The sequence below is a fragment of the Strongyloides ratti genome (genome assembly GCF_001040885.1).
Source record: "Strongyloides ratti genome assembly S_ratti_ED321, chromosome : 2".
Lineage (NCBI taxonomy): Eukaryota > Metazoa > Nematoda > Chromadorea > Rhabditida > Strongyloididae > Strongyloides > Strongyloides ratti.
The window spans coordinates 5,809,851-5,828,318 of NC_037308.1; the positions used below are offsets into that span (position 1 = coordinate 5,809,851).

General features: G+C 22.8%; 5 protein-coding genes across 5 annotated transcripts; 4 read left to right on the plus strand and 1 right to left on the minus strand.

The window, feature by feature from the left end:
* Positions 1 to 575: 575 nt before the first annotated feature.
* Positions 576 to 6,308, plus strand: SRAE_2000185100 (Adenylyl cyclase V; the record flags this gene model as incomplete). Its single annotated transcript, XM_024652850.1, has 6 exons — positions 576 to 617; positions 2,923 to 3,123; positions 3,330 to 3,543; positions 3,616 to 4,898; positions 4,952 to 6,035; positions 6,094 to 6,308. The coding sequence occupies 6 exons, from the start codon at positions 576 to 578 to the stop codon at positions 6,306 to 6,308; spliced, it is 3,039 nt and encodes a 1,012-aa protein (XP_024506386.1).
* A 239-nt stretch (positions 6,309 to 6,547) lies between these two features.
* On the plus strand, positions 6,548 to 7,853 carry SRAE_2000185200 (Hypothetical protein; the record flags this gene model as incomplete). The annotated part of the gene is made up of 2 exons (XM_024652852.1): positions 6,548 to 7,097; positions 7,162 to 7,853. The coding sequence occupies 2 exons, from the start codon at positions 6,548 to 6,550 to the stop codon at positions 7,851 to 7,853; spliced, it is 1,242 nt and encodes a 413-aa protein (XP_024506387.1).
* A 2,529-nt stretch (positions 7,854 to 10,382) lies between these two features.
* SRAE_2000185300 (THO complex subunit 2) lies at positions 10,383 to 15,695 on the plus strand (the record flags this gene model as incomplete). The annotated part of the gene is made up of 3 exons (XM_024652853.1): positions 10,383 to 10,661; positions 10,712 to 11,245; positions 11,295 to 15,695. The coding sequence occupies 3 exons, from the start codon at positions 10,383 to 10,385 to the stop codon at positions 15,693 to 15,695; spliced, it is 5,214 nt and encodes a 1,737-aa protein (XP_024506388.1).
* A 168-nt stretch (positions 15,696 to 15,863) lies between these two features.
* Positions 15,864 to 16,835, plus strand: SRAE_2000185400 (Diphthamide biosynthesis protein 7; the record flags this gene model as incomplete). Its single annotated transcript, XM_024652854.1, has 2 exons — positions 15,864 to 16,176; positions 16,237 to 16,835. 2 exons carry the CDS (start codon positions 15,864 to 15,866, stop codon positions 16,833 to 16,835), a joined length of 912 nt encoding a protein of 303 aa, XP_024506389.1.
* Positions 16,836 to 16,873: 38 nt separating this feature from the next.
* SRAE_2000185500 (Organic solute transporter subunit alpha/Transmembrane protein 184 family-containing protein) lies at positions 16,874 to 18,106 on the minus strand (the record flags this gene model as incomplete). The annotated part of the gene is made up of 2 exons (XM_024652855.1): positions 16,874 to 17,663; positions 17,706 to 18,106. 2 exons carry the CDS (start codon positions 18,104 to 18,106, stop codon positions 16,874 to 16,876), a joined length of 1,191 nt encoding a protein of 396 aa, XP_024506390.1.
* Positions 18,107 to 18,468: the final 362 nt, after the last annotated feature.

Genomic DNA, 18,468 nt, shown 5'->3' on the forward strand with positions numbered 1-18,468 from the left:
ACATATATCATACAAAATGAAAGACATTTACAGTTGTATTTTAATTATACGACAAATTGTAGTAATACATCATTTTAAATATCCAAACATTTTGCTTTATTTGATTATAAAAAATTATCTTTCTTATTTTATAATATTTCAAATTTGCTATCAATTTAATATCAATAACTTAATTATATATATCTAAATTTTATAATATAGACAAAATTGTTATGTAGAAATTTATATAGCTATCATTGATAATGAAATTTTAAAAGTTTTGTCGAAAAGACATCTTTTTTAATATTTTTTTAGTTTCTATAAAAATGTTTTTTTTTTTCTTTAAATGCACAGATAAATTTTTTATTTTTATAAACATAGTGTGAAAATATTTTCTTTTGTCTAAAATATTTTTTTTTTTTTAGTATTAAATATAAATGGAAATAATTTTTTTTTTTTGTATAACATTGTTTTATTGAAATGAAACTTTTAGAAATTATTTTTAAATTACAGGGTTATTTTTTTTCGTAATGCAATGAAAAGTTATTTTTAATTTGATACCTTGCAGAGACTGATGGAAAGAACATTTTATTAAAATGTCTCTTTATTCTATTCGATCTTCCAGAACTCCTAAACGTGTAAGTGCATATAATAATGTATAGTTACATATTGTTTGGTTTTGTATGTTTAGTAAGTTGTGAAATTATATATATAAATATTTATATATACAAAAACTTAGTATAAAACTTTTTTTTTTAAATAACAAATGAAAAAAAAAATTTATTTTTTTTTCTATTAAAAACATGTAAAATGTATTTCAATTTTTATTCAAAAATTTTCTTAATTGCAAATGAATAATCAACAAAATTCACTTAAGGGCAGCTTTACTAGTTTTGATTATTTTCATTTAGAAACTTTTATCTTCACTACTATTAATACTTTATAATTACATTCATAACATGATTTTTAACATTAAAAAATTTTTTTTTTCATAAATTTTTACTCTATAAATGTAGATTTTATACAATGATAACCTCACTATTATATTACTATGATTCTTAAAAAGTATAACGTCACGTATAAATATATATTACTTCCTACCATTAACTATTTAACTATCAAAAAGATGGTTAAAAGAGAATAATCAACAAAATATAAAAGAAAATACCATTTATGTATTATCATACAATACTATCTTATATTTTTGTGATTATAAGATACTATGTAAAATTTGAGCTTAAAATTTTCCAATAAAATGATAATGTTGGAATTTCTCATTTATCAATAATAAGTTTTATAGATATTAAAAGTTAAAAATATTATTTTTGTTTAAATAAATTATTATTGTTTTATTTCCCATCTATTTAATCTTTTTTTTTTATAAGGCATGATAAACTTTCATATAGTTTTATAATATATAAGTAAATACTATTAATTTTACTTAAAATTATATCCACAACTCCTACCAGTATCATTATTTTAGTGGCACACCATATATATACACATATGTTAATCAAAATTTTACAGACAATAAACATATATAAAAAGAATTACAAGTCTTACTTATATATAGACATATTACTAAAAAAAAATCTTTTTTTTTAACTTTCAAGCTGACAATATATGTATAAGAAAATGCTTTTAAATTTTATCATACATTCACATATTAGTATATTCTAAAAATTTTTAATGTTACAAAAACGTTGATTGCTTTTTACTGGTGAAATTTTTTTTAATTGTAATACCTCTTTTTGAGATATACAAACAAATGCACTCACTTTGTTGTTTGATATATTTTTAAAACGTTATCAATAAAAATTAATTTATAACTCTAAAAAATATATTGTTCCCTTCATAATATATATTATTTCATAGGTATATTTAAATATGTTATATTAAGATATGTCTCATTCATGCTAAACGGAAGTTTTCTTTCTTTGTGTAATAATATAATATTTAACAAATTGCCACATCTTTTAAAATATATTTTAAAAAATCATATATCTTTATTATTTCGACTTTTAATGTTTTAAATGATTTTTTTTTTCAATAAAAAAAAATGATCTGTTATTTTTAAAATAGTGGTAATATAAAAAAAAATTAAAATATATAAGTATTTATTTGTAAAAATTGTACTATTATAATGATCAGGTTAAGTTTTAGAAATATATATAAAAAAATTACATGTATTTTTTTTTTACTGTTATTAAATCCACTAAATTATACAATGCATGACATAACATTATGCTTTTTACTTAAATATTAAGCAACAATTATAGAAAGTAGTGTAAATTTTTATTCATTTTCTAAATAATAAAAAGTAAAAAATAAATGAAATGGAGTTTTGAAATAATATATGTAAAGTTTATTAAAATATAAGCTTTAATATAATATATATATATATAACAGCACAAAATGTCAATTAAAAATATTTATTTTTTTTTTTTAACCTACTAAATATATTTTATTCTTATCTTCTCATGACAATTCTAAACTTTAATTACTTCTATATTCTTTTCCAGTACCATTATTGTTTTGGTGTTAAAAAATGATGTTAACTTTCACGCTTAGAAAAGATACTATTATAAATTTGACAACATTTTTATATAATTCATAGGCATTTTGTTTTGTCAAGATTTTTAGATACTTTTAACTTTTGTTGATATTAATGATACGAAGAGATTTTTTTAAATACTTTATACTGCCATTGTGATTTTCTTCCAATGCTATTATATATATATATTTATTTGTATGTATATAAACATACTTTATTGTTACGCCCATTCTTCAATATTTTTTCCTCTTCAATTAAGTTTTGTATCTTTAGGGTATAAGTATTATTTTAATATTAATAACAATTATATTTTTGTTATAATTTTCATAACAAAAAAAAATAATATTATTTATATTAATATAATTTTTTTTTATTATTATTATTTTTAGAGTTCCGACATGGGGTTTCCCAAGGATAGTTCGGTTCTTGAACCTTTACAAAATAATTGGAATCGTAGTGGTATAACAGACTCTCAAATTCTTGATAATATAGATGAAGATGTTGAATCAGAATCACTAGCATTTCAATTATGTCATCATGATAATTTATATCCTGAATATTTTAAACATATGAATGCTGGTAGAATGAAGGTATGTTCATTATATTTAATATAAAATTATCTTTATTTTATATTTATTCTAATGTTAAAATAATAATAATAAAAAACATTATTGTATAAACTAATCATTTATGTACATATATATATAAATATATATTATAAATAAATATATTATATATATATATATATATATACATATATATATTTACTTATTTTTATCAATATTAAAATTTTCAGCCAGCATTAACATGTGTTCTAATATTATGTATTTTTGGTATTATTCTTCATTCAATAAATGAAGATTGGATAAAATTAGCAATTTTATCTTCTATTACAATTATTTTATTTATTTCATGCTGTTTGACAAAATCTAATGCTTATGTGATCTCAATTTTAATAGTTATTACTAGTGGAATACTGTTGGGAACAATACCAATATTGCTTCATTCTTGTATGTCATTACTCCTTCTTTTTATATGTTATACTTTGCTGCCACTTCAATTACGACCATCTATTCTTGCAGCTTCTGTGCTAACAATAATTACTGTAGCAACACATTGTGTTCATTTTTCGGATTGGCGTAGTTTAATTGCAGAATTTATTCTATTGTTAGGAATGAACATAATAGGAATTTTTGTTTATTATCCTATAGAACTAGTACAAAGAAAAACTTTTCGTGAAACAAGAAGATGTGTTGAGACTAGAATGGCATTAGTTAAAGAAAATGAAAAACAAGAAAATATATTACTATCAGTTATACCAAAACATATTGCCTGGGAAATGAAAAGAGATTTTGATGCTAATGATGATACAAGATTATTTCATAAAATTTATATAAGAAAACATGAAAATGTTTCAATATTATTTGCTGATATTTGTGGTTTTACAAATTTAGCATCTGAATGTTCAGCACAAGATTTAGTTAGAACATTAAATGAATTATTTGCAAGATTTGATGAAATAGCTCATCAAAATCATTGTATGAGAATTAAAATATTAGGTGATTGTTATTATTGTGTATCAGGTCTTCCTGATGGTCGTCCTGATCATGCTATATGTGCTGTACAAATGGGTCTTGAAATGATTGAAGCAATAAAATTAGTTAGAGAATTATCTGGTGTAAATGTTAATATGCGTGTAGGTATTCATACAGGAAAAATTCATTGTGGAATATTAGGTTTAAAAAAATGGATGTTTGATGTATGGAGTGATGATGTTACATTGGCAAATCATATGGAAAGTGGTGGATTACCGGGAAGAATTCATATTACAGAGGCAACATTAAATGCATTAAATGGTACATTTAATGTTGAACTTGGAAATGGTGATACAAGATCAAGTTATTTAGCTGATCATAAAGTTAAAACATATTTTGTTATACCAGATGAAAATAAAGTTGTAATTCCACATCAACAAACAGTTGCAAAAGCATCAAATAAATGTTTTGAAATAACAGGATTTGATAAACCTGGTAATCAAAAAAGAGATATATCAAAAGGTATTGATGAAGAAGTTGAAAATTATTTAATGCAAGGAATTAAAGCAATAAATAAAGAATCATGGAAATCACAATATTGTAAACCAGGAAGTCTCATATTTAAAAAAGGAAAAATGGAAGATAAATTTTTAAGATATAAAGAAAATTCAGTATTAGGTCAAATTTCATGTGCACTAACAATATTTGCACTTGCATCAGGGGTTTTATGTACTGGGGGTTTATTTAATGAAAAAGTAGCAACTGCAGGAGCAACATCAGTTGTAATTATTATAACAATAGTTGGATATATTATCCTACGAAATATTTTAGTAAGTATTATAAATTATTAATTAATAATATTTGATTTTTTTTTTACTTATAGAATCGTCAACCAAAACAATACCATTTAAGTCGTTTTTATAAATTTATATTTATCTTAGGAATGTTCTTTTTATCAACATACTTTATATTTTTACAATTTTTTATTGATCCAGTATCAAGTTGTCATTTTCGTTGTATAGAAAAAGATAATAATAATAATACAGCAAGTATTTATGGTGATGGAAAATGTACATCAAATGAAAGTTTTGATCATCTTCCAATAGAAATTATTTTAGATTGTACATTACTTATTATGTTATCAGTTTGTGTATTTATGTCATTACTTGCACTTGAAAAAATGTTAATTACAATAGTTTTGTGTGCATGTTGTTTGATTGCTATTTGGTTTGTACCATTTCCAGATTTAATGAATTCACAATTTTTTTTATGGGCAAAAGTTAATACAGAATTAGATAAAATGTCATTATTTGAAAAGATGAATCAGTATTGTATTGATGGTAATAATACAGATAATTTTTTAAAATATTCATTTACATTTCTTGTATTTTTTGCTTTTGTTTTAATATCACTTCAAAGTCGACGATCAGAACTTATTGCTAGGTATGATTTTATATGGAAACTTCAAGCTATTGATGAAAAAGTAGAAATGGAAAAGAAACATCAACAAAATAGAAAAGTATTAGAAAATATACTTCCTGCACATGTAGCAAATCATTTTTTAACAACACTTCCAACAAATCGTTCTGAATTATATAGTGAGGCAAGAGATAATGCATGTATTATTTTTGCTACATTAACAGAATTTAATAAATTTTATATGGAATTAGATGCAAATAATGAAGGTGTTGAATGTCTTAGATTATTAAATGAAATTATAGCAGATTTTGATGAAATATTAAATCGTGATGAATTTAGTTGTATAGAGAAGATTAAAACAATTTCAACAACTTATATGGCTGCCAGTGGATTATCTGGTAATTTAAAAGGTAATCGTCATATTGTAGCTGTTGTTAAATATGCAATTGAATTATTAAAAAAAATTGAATATATAAATCATCATTCATTTAATAATTTTAATTTGAGAATTGGTATTAATGTTGGTCCAGTTGTTGCGGGTGTTATTGGTAAGTTTGTTTTTTTTTTTATAAAAAAAAATTATTATTATTTTATTTTATTATTAAGGTATGGATAAACCACATTATGATATATGGGGAAATTCTGTTAATGTAGCTAGTAGAATGGATAGTAGTGGAATTCCTGGAAAAATTCAAGTAACTGAAGAGGTAAAACAAATATTAGAAAAAGAAAATTTTGAATTTGAATGTCGCGGTGAAATAAATGTTAAAGGAAAGGGTATTATGACAACGTATTTTTTAAAAGTGTCTCCAGAGCAATAATAAAATATATTGTACACTTAAACTTTTTTAATTTATTTGTAAATATATATTTTTTAATAAACATCAGTATTAAAATATTAAAAAGATAAATTATTATATCATTATAATATTTACCAACTAATATGTATATGAATATTAATTATACAATTATATTCAAAAATAACAAAATAATTATTTTATATATATGTATTAAAAAAAATAATAAAATCATGCTTTCATGTATATTTTTTAATTATAACATGAGTAGCATAAATAAACAAGCAGAAAAAAGTGGAATATATAAAATTAAACGTAAAACACAAGAAATTACCATAACTGAGAACGATTTAAATTCACAACAACAAAAAATAACAAGTGCAAAACAAAATGATAAAAATCGTGATGGAGAAAATGAGATATTTATTGAAACTGGAAATGAAAAAACTAAAAAAAATCGAAATAAAGAATTAAAAGAAACAAAAAAGGACAAATGTGGACATTTATCACAAAATAATTTAAATAGTAAAATTGTAAACAATAAAAATAATGTCCCAACTAAAAGTAAAATAAAAGAGATAAAAAACGGTGAAAAAAAATATGGAAGTAAAATTGTAGAAATAAGTAATGATTTACTAGATAAGATTAAAAAAAAGAATGATATAAATAAAATGTCGAGGACAAGTACAAAAGAGCAAACAAATATTTTCCAGACCAAATTCCCTGGAAACGAATTTGAATGCAAAAGTGATTTAATAACAAATGATATTAATTCATGTGAAATAAAAGACAATAGTTCTAAAATTTTAGAAAGTAAGAGATATATCTTCTTTTTTTTTATTAAATATATATCATTATAAATTTTTTTTTTTTCTAGGAAAAAGAAGTATACGCAATGAAATATGTATGGAGATTGACTTTATTACTAAACCAACATCTGATAAAAGTAAAATTCTTTCTAGTCAATATTCACTTGATAGAAAAAAACCTATACAAAATTTGAGAAAAAAAATTCATCGATATGCAATGTTTAATTGTAAAGGTGAATATGAAAAATATAAAAAATCGTATATGTTTCCAAATAATAAAAATAATAATTGGCAAATATATGATTCTTATGGTAATCCATGGTGGTCAAAGTTCAAGGCAGGACCATTATCTAAAAATTTAAATCAACAGAAAAATGATGAAGATTTGACAGATGATAGTTTAGTTATAAATACACAAGCACTTCTTCAAGTAAAAGAAAAACGTTTGGTATATCCGGAACCACAGGAAGAAAATGGTTTTAGTGATATATTTGGTCCAATCAAAGATTTAGCATTATGTAATGATACACAATATGGAAAAACTAAAATTTGGTGGATATCATTAAGGAATGTTATTCAAATGAATTTATTGACTACTAAAGCAAAAAAAATTCAATTAAAAGAAAATCTTCCCAAACTTCAAAAAACTGATACATTCAATGAAAAAGATCCAATAACAATTGTAAGATATATAAAAGGATTACCAAAAAAACAACAAATTGCACAAATTATGATGCAACAATTTCCTGTACGTGGATAATCCATATGGAAAAATAATTATAAAAATTTTAATATATATATATAATATTAAAAATGTATACAATAATAAAAGATAAAAAAACAACTTTAATTTTATTACAAATAATACTAATCAACAACTATAATAAATAACCACTTTAATAATAGATATTAAAAGGCTAATATTTAATTAAAAATAGAATTTATTTTCTTTCACAATTTCTTTAATAATTTACTTTTTAAACTAAAACTACTACTCTGATATAAATAACCTATTGATATTTGTCAGGTTTATCAATTATTTTTTAAATAATATTAAAATAAAAAGTTTCTACAGCAGAAATATAAGGTAATATAATATATCAAGTTTGATGACATCTTCTAAAAGTTTTGAATTACACTTTTGTTATTTTGTTTGTACTATAAAAAGAATAATTAAGACGAAGAGAAAATAATAAAAATATAAAGTATAAAAATAAAGAAAAAAAAACATGACCTTAGATAATTTTATTTCTTAATACCTTCTAATGGTTTCATTTTTTTTCTAAAAATATTTTTCTAGAAGATTGTTACTATTTAATAAAAGGGAGATTATCATTGTTTATTTTTAGAAATTATTTTAAAATTAAAATAAATCTTTTGTTAATTTAGAAAAAAAATATTTAAAATAAATGACTAAATATTTTTATCAATGGAAAAATGAATGAAAAATTTCTCAGAAGATAGTTATTTTTTTATTGAAAATATAAGAAATAAAACAAACTTTTTTAACTAGATTTGTTATTATCAATAGATGAGGAATATTAATCTCCTGTAAATAAAATCAAAATTTGTTGTCCTACTATAAATGGATAAAAAATTTTGCTGTAAGCAAAGATCATCATTATACTTTCAACAAAAGAATGATCCACTATCAATAAACATTATTCTATTGTCAATGAAAATTGTTTGCTATCCTTTCTATTAATAGTAATTATAGTTTACAAAGTTTATATTTCAATTTATAATTAATTAGATAAAATAGTATAGGAGAATTTATAAAAAATGTATGTATCGTTAAAACTTTATTCTAATTTAATATATTAACATATATTTGTTTTGCTACTGTTAGTTTTTTTGTAAATATTACTTTATACATATCAGAATTTTAATTACCATTAATATTAGTTTTTTTTTTTCAAATATAATAATCTATCTAGAGATAGATTTTTTTTTGCTAAAAACTAGAGTATTACTTTATTAATATGAGATATGTACATATTAAAAACTAAAAAAAAATATGGTAGGTGTATTTTATTTATGTCTTATTATTATATTTTATAGAAATATCCAGACAGATAATATTTTAATACTTATAACAAAATTTATTAAGTGATTATTACAAGCTTATCTAAAAATGTAGATGAATGCAAAACAATAGCAAATATCGAAGAAAAAAGTTTTTTTTAGTAATTTTAACAATCTGATTTCAAGATAAAAATAGACAACTTTACAAATGACACTTTTTTTAAGTATAAATATAATAAGTTTGTTATAGTAATGAAACAATAATATTACAAGATATTGATATATACAAGAAAAAATATATCATTAGATGATAATATATAAAGTAAGTAATTCTTAAAATTTTTAAATTCAATTTATTTGTAGTTTTGCATAGTGGATAAAAAATACAGAGTTGATGTCACTTTTCTTAAAATATTAGTAATTTAAATTTTACCTTTAAAATCAGTTATCAAATGCCATTGTATTTTTACATTTCTTTAAATTTAATAAAACTTTTGAAATATAAAAATTTTTTTAAACTATTTGTTAGAATATTTAACTTTCTAGAATATTCCTATGTTAACAAAATCAATTAATCTAAAATTTAAAAAAGAAAATTAATTTAATAGAAAATAACAATAATCTTTTTTCTAGTTTTTGTATTTTTAAAATTTGAATATTTTACTATATTATTTCTAAATTTTAAACCAAAAGATTAATTTTGATAAGACACTTTTTTTTATAAAACTTTACACTTGAAAATTTATTTTTTTCACTCATAAATTTTTTATACTCATTTTACAAAGTTAAAAAAGAAAACTTCTTTCAAAAGTTTCATCATATAAAATTAAAAAGTTTAATTACTATAATTATGTGGAAAAAAAATAATTTATATACTTTAAATTTATATGAAAAAAAAAGATACATCGACCCTGCACTAGTCACGTATGGTATAACAACGATAATTAATATAACATTATTGTTTCATCCCTAAATATTTTATAATAATAATTTAATATGAAATTTGGATAATTACAAATTGCTAATCGCGATTATTCTAAAATTCGAAGAATGTATCAGGAATTGTACATGTCAATTCATCTTGTATGACGATTGGAGAAGTGTTCCTTGTCTTCGCATTTTAAAAATCATAATTTTTATGCTACAAATTAATGTTGTCTTATTATTGTCTATGGAAGAATTGGTTTATTAAAGTGTAATATATTATAATTGTAGATACAAATAATTCAAACGATATAGTAAAATATTATTTTTTTTTTATAAAATGGACGAAAAATATGAACCTACGTCAGTAAATACCAACTATGCAAATTATCATTCTGAAATTCTTAAGATTGTTGAAGACAATAAGGATGTAAAATCTACTATTGTTAAATGGTTTACCGACAACAATATTCATAAAAAATGTCCTATTGTAACTACAATTATTGTTACTTTAAGACAGCAGTATGATATGATGCTACAGTTTGTTCCTGGTGATACAGAAGTTAAAAGGCGTTATGATAGAATATTAGAAATAAGAGAACAAGCCATTGACTTATTAGTATGTTTTTTTTTGAAATAATTTTATATTTTATTATTATTTTATTTTAGGATATGAAGAAAGGAAGCTTTTTAATTTTTGAAAAGCAGCAAGATATGACAGATGAAGAAGAAAAAAGTTGTTTTGTAGCGGCACAAAAATTATGTGTCAAACAAAAAACTCAATTATTTTATAAAATTTCCAAAAGTAATGTTTCAATTGAAGATACAGAATTAGCATCTCTTCTTTTTCTTAACGATACAAGTATGGCGTTAGAAAAACATATTCTTTCAGAAAAGGATCAAGCTGAGTTAGCAAATAGAAATTACAAGGATCTTCTTGAATTTTCTTTTAATCATAACATGGATCAATCAAAAATTTTCACTATAATTCTTCAAAAATTAAATGATACTCCAACAATGAGTTTTTACTACATAACTTTACTAAAAAATATGAAATTTTCAAAAACAACATTAAAGGCAATATTAAATGAGGTTGATAGAAATCTTAATATTTCTAAAGATATATCTTTTTTAAATACTGGTGCTGCGTTTGCTTTTATTGCTCATCATAATCTCATCGATTCTAAAGAACTTTACTACATGGTATGTTTTTAATTATTATTTTTTTATTAATCTGTTTTTTTTTATTTAGTTATCTCCATATAAACATACAGATATAATTTTATTGAATAAAAAAATAGAAGAGAATTATGACAAACGTATTAGAGTTGCCTCAAAAGTAAAAATGGATTATTCTAAATTAAATTATAATATGGATGTAGTTGATGAAAATACTCCAATTCAAAAAGTAGCTTCTACACCAGCATTTATTACTGCTTCAGAAGTTATTGAATTTCAAAATAAAGCTGACAAAAAAATTGCTGGTGAGATTGACGATTGGGAAAAACTTTCAATAACTCATAGAAAGCTAGGATATATTTGGTCTCTATTTCGAATTCATAGATATGATCTTGCTTTACCTTTGTTGGAAACATTACCAAGTCAACTTGTTATAAATATAATGCCTAATATTGGTGTTATTATTGGTGATATAATAATGGAAAAATTAAAAAAAACATTTTCAAACGATTTTGAGTACAGAACAACACTAAATGAAATAATAAATTTACCAGACGGTTCTGAAAAATTAGTACAAATAGTAAATGATTTACAATCAATAATATTTCTCGCTGGACCATATCTTGGAAAACATTTTTTTGTTTGTAAGAGATTGATTGATATTGTAACGGCATATATACAATGTAAAGAAGATATCCTTTCAATTCCACAACAATATTTTAATTTAATTGAAGCACTTGTAACAAGAATTTTAATACCAGGAATTGCTTTTACCTCTTCTGCTGAAGAATACAGTTGCAAGTTAAATAAACTTTTAAAACTTTTTCCTGTTGAAAAACGTTATAAAATGTATGAGACATGGGTTAAAGATGTTGGAGTTGAATATCGAAGTATAGGTCTTGCTCAAAAGAAAGTATATGCATTAATGAAATTTTATAGTAATAGAATTTCAAAAGATAATGCTAGAGAATGTTTTAAAGAATTGGCACCATTTATTGAGGATCATCCTTATGAAGCTTTAAAATGTATGATTGGAATGATTCAAACTAATGATGTTATGATACCTATACTTGTTGAAACACTTAAAGTTATGACTGATCTAAGTTTAGATGTTCTTGGATTTACAATATATAAATATTTAAATGAAAACTTTAAAATTTGGATTTCTAATGATGATCTTTTTTCAATAAAAAATGTGTCCAAATTTGTAGGAAGAATTGTTGCTGAACATGGAATTGATGTTTCTTGTATTTTACAATTTGTTGATGATAAATTGGCAGAGTCAAATGCATATATTCTTTATTTACTTGGTGAAATTTTGTATTCATTTAATTATAAAATTTCACAATCAAGTTTAACAAATGAACAAGTTGTTGCAATGGCAGGAGGTGAATTTTTACAGAAAGCTTTTGAAATAAGTGATATGACGAAAGCAAAAGTTGATTGGAATGAATTATGCACAGCATTAAAAAACAATGGTACATTTTATTCAATATATAAACATTTGTCTAGTACAAAATTAAGTCTTAAAGAATTAAGTTTAAAAACTACTGATCAAGAAGGTCAACAAAATTATTTAGCATTAAAAGACATGTGTCAGGACGTTTTAAATCAATTTATACATATTATTAATGATGAATTAATTCCTAATTCATCAAGTATTGATAAAATTCCATCGATTGTGAATTTATTACAAGATAATGAAGTTAAGAATATTGAATTGTCTTGGTCAATAAAACGTTTAGCTTTTTGGGAATCTGTTAAAAGAGTATTTGAAAAAAAATGTAAAAATCATGCATTTGCAGCAAATGAAAATGTTGACAATAAGAAACATAAATTTTGTAAAGAAGCAATTATTAAAGAATTGGAAAAAATTGAAAAAAGTATGACTGAATCAGATGCTTATCAATATAAATGTATACCAATTCGACTTTATTGTCTTTTTTGGCTATGTAGTGTAGATACATTAATTTTTCCTTCAAGTAAGTATAAAGAAAAAATTAATGAGATTCAAAATGTGAGAGTTTATGAGGATCGTTTTGATGATGACTATGATCGTAAGAAAAGAAAAGAAGATGATGCAAAAAGGAAGAGTTTAATTTCTGATTTAGAGAAGGAACAAAAAGATCTCAAACCTAAACGTCGGCGTGTAAGAAAAATTATTGCATCTTTATTATCTGATGTAGTTAATGGAGTTGATGGTAGTCGTAATGATAATGGATGTCTTACTTCTGATTTTTGTAAAGAATTTGTCACATTTTGTATTATGCCAAGATATCAATTATCTAGGTATGAATCATTTTATTGTTCCATATTTGTAAGGACAATTCATGACTTGTCTTCTGTAAAATTATCAACCAAAGAGATTCTTCGCGAAATATTTCATGAAATTCCAATGGGTATCTCACAATATTCTAATGATGAATGTGCAAACTGCGGTTTATTACTTCTTAAGTCCTTTGAAATTTCGGATGATGTTTATAATGAAGTTAAAAAAAATGAATATGATAATAAAAAGCAATCTGATAACATGGAGGTAAATACGACAAACGAAAGTTCAAATGAAAAAGATAAAAAATCTAGTGTAAAAAATACTCTTATCTTTGATTTCAATAATACATTAGTAAGTGAAGAAATTTTTACTTTTATATATAATGAACAAGACATTTTGTGTGAACATATTTTAAAATTATTAAATAGAAATGAAATGCAAACTCATGTTAATGCATTAACTGTTGTATCAGAGATGATTGAAATATTTCCAAAGTTTAAAGATCATTGTAAAAAAATTCTTGAAATTGTTGAAACAAGATCTCAAGATCCTGAATTGAAGAAAACAAAAGTTTTACCTTTGTGGATAACAATTCTTAGGAAATTAAAAGATAAGAAAAATTTATTAGACGGTATAAAGAAAAATAAAACAGATAAAAAAGAGAAAAGATTAAGTAAAAATAAAGAAGATAAAGTTAGTAAAAAGAATGAAAAAGAAATTGAAAATAAAGAAAAACTTAATAAGTCATCTGAAAGTACTTCTACGTTAAAGGTATCTTCTGCCGATAATTCAGGGAAATATTCTAAGAGAGATTCAAGTAACTTACGTGATACTTCTAAAGAAGATAATGCTAGTAGAGATAATTCACATGAGGGTGCTTCAACAAATGAATCTTCAAATCGTTCTAGTCGAACAATGTCTAAGGACTCTATTAAGGGAAAAAATGGTTCTTATAGTTCACCTTCTAAGCTCCAAGTAATGTCGAATGATAAAGAAAATGGTGAAAGTGAAACAAAAAGTGAGATTACAAATAATGTCAAATCTAATGAAAATTCTGACAAAAGAGGAAGAAGTTTGGAGCGAAATAAAATAGATGAACAATCAGATTTACGTTCTAAGTCATCAGATAAAAATTATGCTACTAATGGTGATACAAAAGTGTTAGATGTATCTCAAGATGGTCAAAAATCATTAAAGCAAAATGATAATGTAAAAGAATCTCCAAGTGAAAGTAATAAACATAAATACAATAAGGCATCCAAAGAGAATGATAAAAAAGAATTGTCACAATCATCTGATAAATCAAACTTAAAACGTCTTAGAAAAAGTCATGACACAATAAATGATAAAGAAAAATCTTCTAAGGTTAAAAAAAGTAAAGAATCTTTTGAAAAAAAAAGAAAATTAGAAAAGATATCTGATAAGAAAAGCAAAAGAAAAAGTGAGTCATCACAAATTTTAGTGGCGAATGGTGCAGAAGCAATTACTCCAGATTCTCCAGAAAAAGAAAGTTTTGGCTTTTCAGAAAATTCAACAAAATATAAAAATTACAACAATCGAAAATATTCAGTAAAACGTATATCTTCACCTGATCTAAGAGGACAAATCGACAATAGTGCGGATGAACTTAATAAACCTGTAGAAAACAAGGCAGATGAAGATAAACATGATAGTAAAGATGCATTATTAGATGAGAAGAAGAAATTTGATGACAAAAAACATTCCGAGGAAAATAAAAAAAAATTTTCCGATGATAAAAGGTCTTCACCTTACAAGAATGAATTAAATGATGAAAAAAAGAAAGATAAATCATTTCAAGGAAATCCTTCTGATGATCTTAGGCCAGTTAGTATTAGTCCTGATAATATGGAAGATGAAAAAAAAAATAAATCACTATTAAATAAAGAAGAAGAAGAAAGATTCAAAGAATCTGGTTCTTCATTTAAATATTACAATAAAGAACATGATAGAAAATTTGTTATTAACAGAGCAAAAATTACAGGACCAAATAGTGAAAATGATAGAAATAATTATGATTCATCACATAAACGGCGAATTTCTTCTTATCGTCAAACTGATGATTATCCTTCAATGTCTAAAAAACCAAGACGTGATCGTGATCACTCCTCGTCATCACGAAGATACAACGATAATAAATATCGTAATGACAATAGAAGGCATCATGGTAGTAGTTATCATTAATTTTTTTTGTATTTATTCATTTTTATAGTTTTTGTTTGTATTTATTTGTAACTTAATCTGACGTTATTAATCTTTAAATAAAATTTTTGTTATTTTTTTTTAAATGGAAAGTTATAACTTATAGTTATATTAATATAAATTTAATTAATAAACTAATTATTCAAGAAAATGGTTCAAATTAGGGAAATATCTTCATTCAAGTTACATCAACGTCCTGCTTATTGTAAATATCTTGAAAGTATTTCTTCAGTAATTGTTTCAACCTACCAATTAGAAAATTCTCAAGATCGTAGTGGATCATTTATATTTTTTAATAATCAACTTGAAAAAATAAAAGAAATCAAAACAGAAGCGGGAATTTTTAGATTTAGTGTTGATAAATTTAAAAGTAATTATATTTTGGCATCTCTAACAAATGGCAAATTAGGATCTATTAATGTTAAAAATAATGATATTATTTATAGTAATAAATTAAGTGATGGTATGTTACTTAATCAATGCCAAAGTTGGAAAAATAATGATAATACAATTATAACAACAGATAACTTAGGAACAGTATTTATTATTGATGGCGATAAGGAATATAATATTATAGAAAATAAAGTTGTACATTTGTTACCATTTGTTAAATCACCTTGTGAAGTATGGTCATGTGGTTTTATAAAATTAAATGATGGAAATATTTTTGGAACTGGTGGTGATGATGGATCTTTAAAAATTTGGGATAAAAGACAAGGTTTAAATGAGTGTATTGATAAATTTGTAACAACTGATAATAGTGGGATAACTTTTATATCTCATTCCATATATCATGAAAATGAATATATTGTTTGTAGTTATGATGAAAATTTTAGAATATTTGACATACGAAATATGAAAGAACCAAAAAATTTATTAAAACTTAATGGAGGAATTTGGTATGTAGAAGAACATATTAAAAATAATATTCAACAATTTTATACCTCTTGTATGTATGGTGGTTGGAGTTTAATTGAAAATAAGGATAATATTTTATCTTTAAAAATTAAAAATGATAATCATGGTAAGGATTTATTATATGGTGTAACTAAAATAGATGATTTTAATGTTGTTAATTGTACATTTAATGATTTTACAGTTCGCCTAGAAACTTTACAATAATATTTTATTTTACATTAATGCTTTATTAAATAATAATTTTAAAAAAAATAAGTTATCTTTTTTGATCCTTGATCAACATTTATCGTATCCGACAATTTAATTGGATATTTTGTTGAATATAAATTGTTATTATTTATTAATTTTTCATTTTTCATATGAACTAATTCACCAAGTTCAGCTTTTGATGTCATTGTACTTGATTTTTCATCAGATGATATATAACGATCACACATTCTATTTTTACTTGGATTTATAGCAAAAAATAATATAAGAACTAAAATGAATGCCTCACAACAAAAAAGAAAACTCGCTAAATATAAAGTTCTAATTTCAGGATATACTAAAAATCCAGGTTCAATAACATTAAACTTTTGCAAAACATTGATAAATACTTCTTGAAGATTAAATAGTGTTTGTGATATGTGAACTATAATATAAATAAGTCCAAACTTATATTTTGATAAATTTTTTTTTGATACTCTATAAAGAACTTCAGATGCATATACAGAAATCATGATACTTATAAAACATGTTACATTTGATATATCATAAATTTTTTGATGTTTATAACTGTTTTCAAGAAAAGCTATAATTGTACACATTCTACCTATAATTTGAACAAAAACAGTTTGTGATACAAGAAATGTAAGAATTTTAAAATTTTTCTTAGATCTTTTTAAAGATGGTGATTTGGTACAACAAAAAAATGGAAGATATTTTAAGTCAAAATTTATGTCATTTAATGTCATATATTCAATAATACCAATTTCTCCTTTAAATAAAGATTTCATTAATCTTATAACCATAGTTACACAAATCATTAATAAACTAAAAATTTATTTAAAATATAAAAAAAAAAACTATACCTACCATGTACCAATAATATGAAGAAAACTAGCACTTCGAGGAAAATACATACCTAATAAACTTGTTGTTGTAGTTACTGGAAGCATTAAAGCTATCCATGTCATTGCGTGCCTACTACTTTCATTTGAAATGTATTTTCTTACAAAATATAAACAACCCATACCAACAGACAACACAAAAGAAACTGATAATGAAGCTATTGTTAATATAATACCATCAGCAGCAGACATATTTTTTAACCAATCAGAAAAAACTGGTGGATCAAGAGTTTCATTTTTAAATATAGATTTATTTAAGTATGTTGAATGATTATATATATTATTGACATTACCATTTATTGTTGGTATTTTTGTACTTATTATATCTCTAGTACCAAAACTTCTATCTTCTGGATAAAAAAACATTTTTTCAAATTATAGGTATAAATGTTTTAAAAATAAATTTATTAAATAAATACACAGTTAAATCTTTTATATACCAAATAGAATAATAATACTTTTAAAAATTGATTACAAACATAAAAATTTTCTTTTGATTACATTTCTTATCAATATTTCAAATTGGTAATCTTATCATTATGTAGTTGTATACTTAAATACAAAAATAAAAATGTACATGTAATTAATAAACATAATATGATGTATTTTCTCACAGCATTCCAATATAAGTAATAAGTTTCGTAAATCTTTGTAATGGTAGTATCAAAAGTTAAGATAATATTTAATATAAAAAAAACAATAAATTAAAATGATTTTGAATAAAAAAA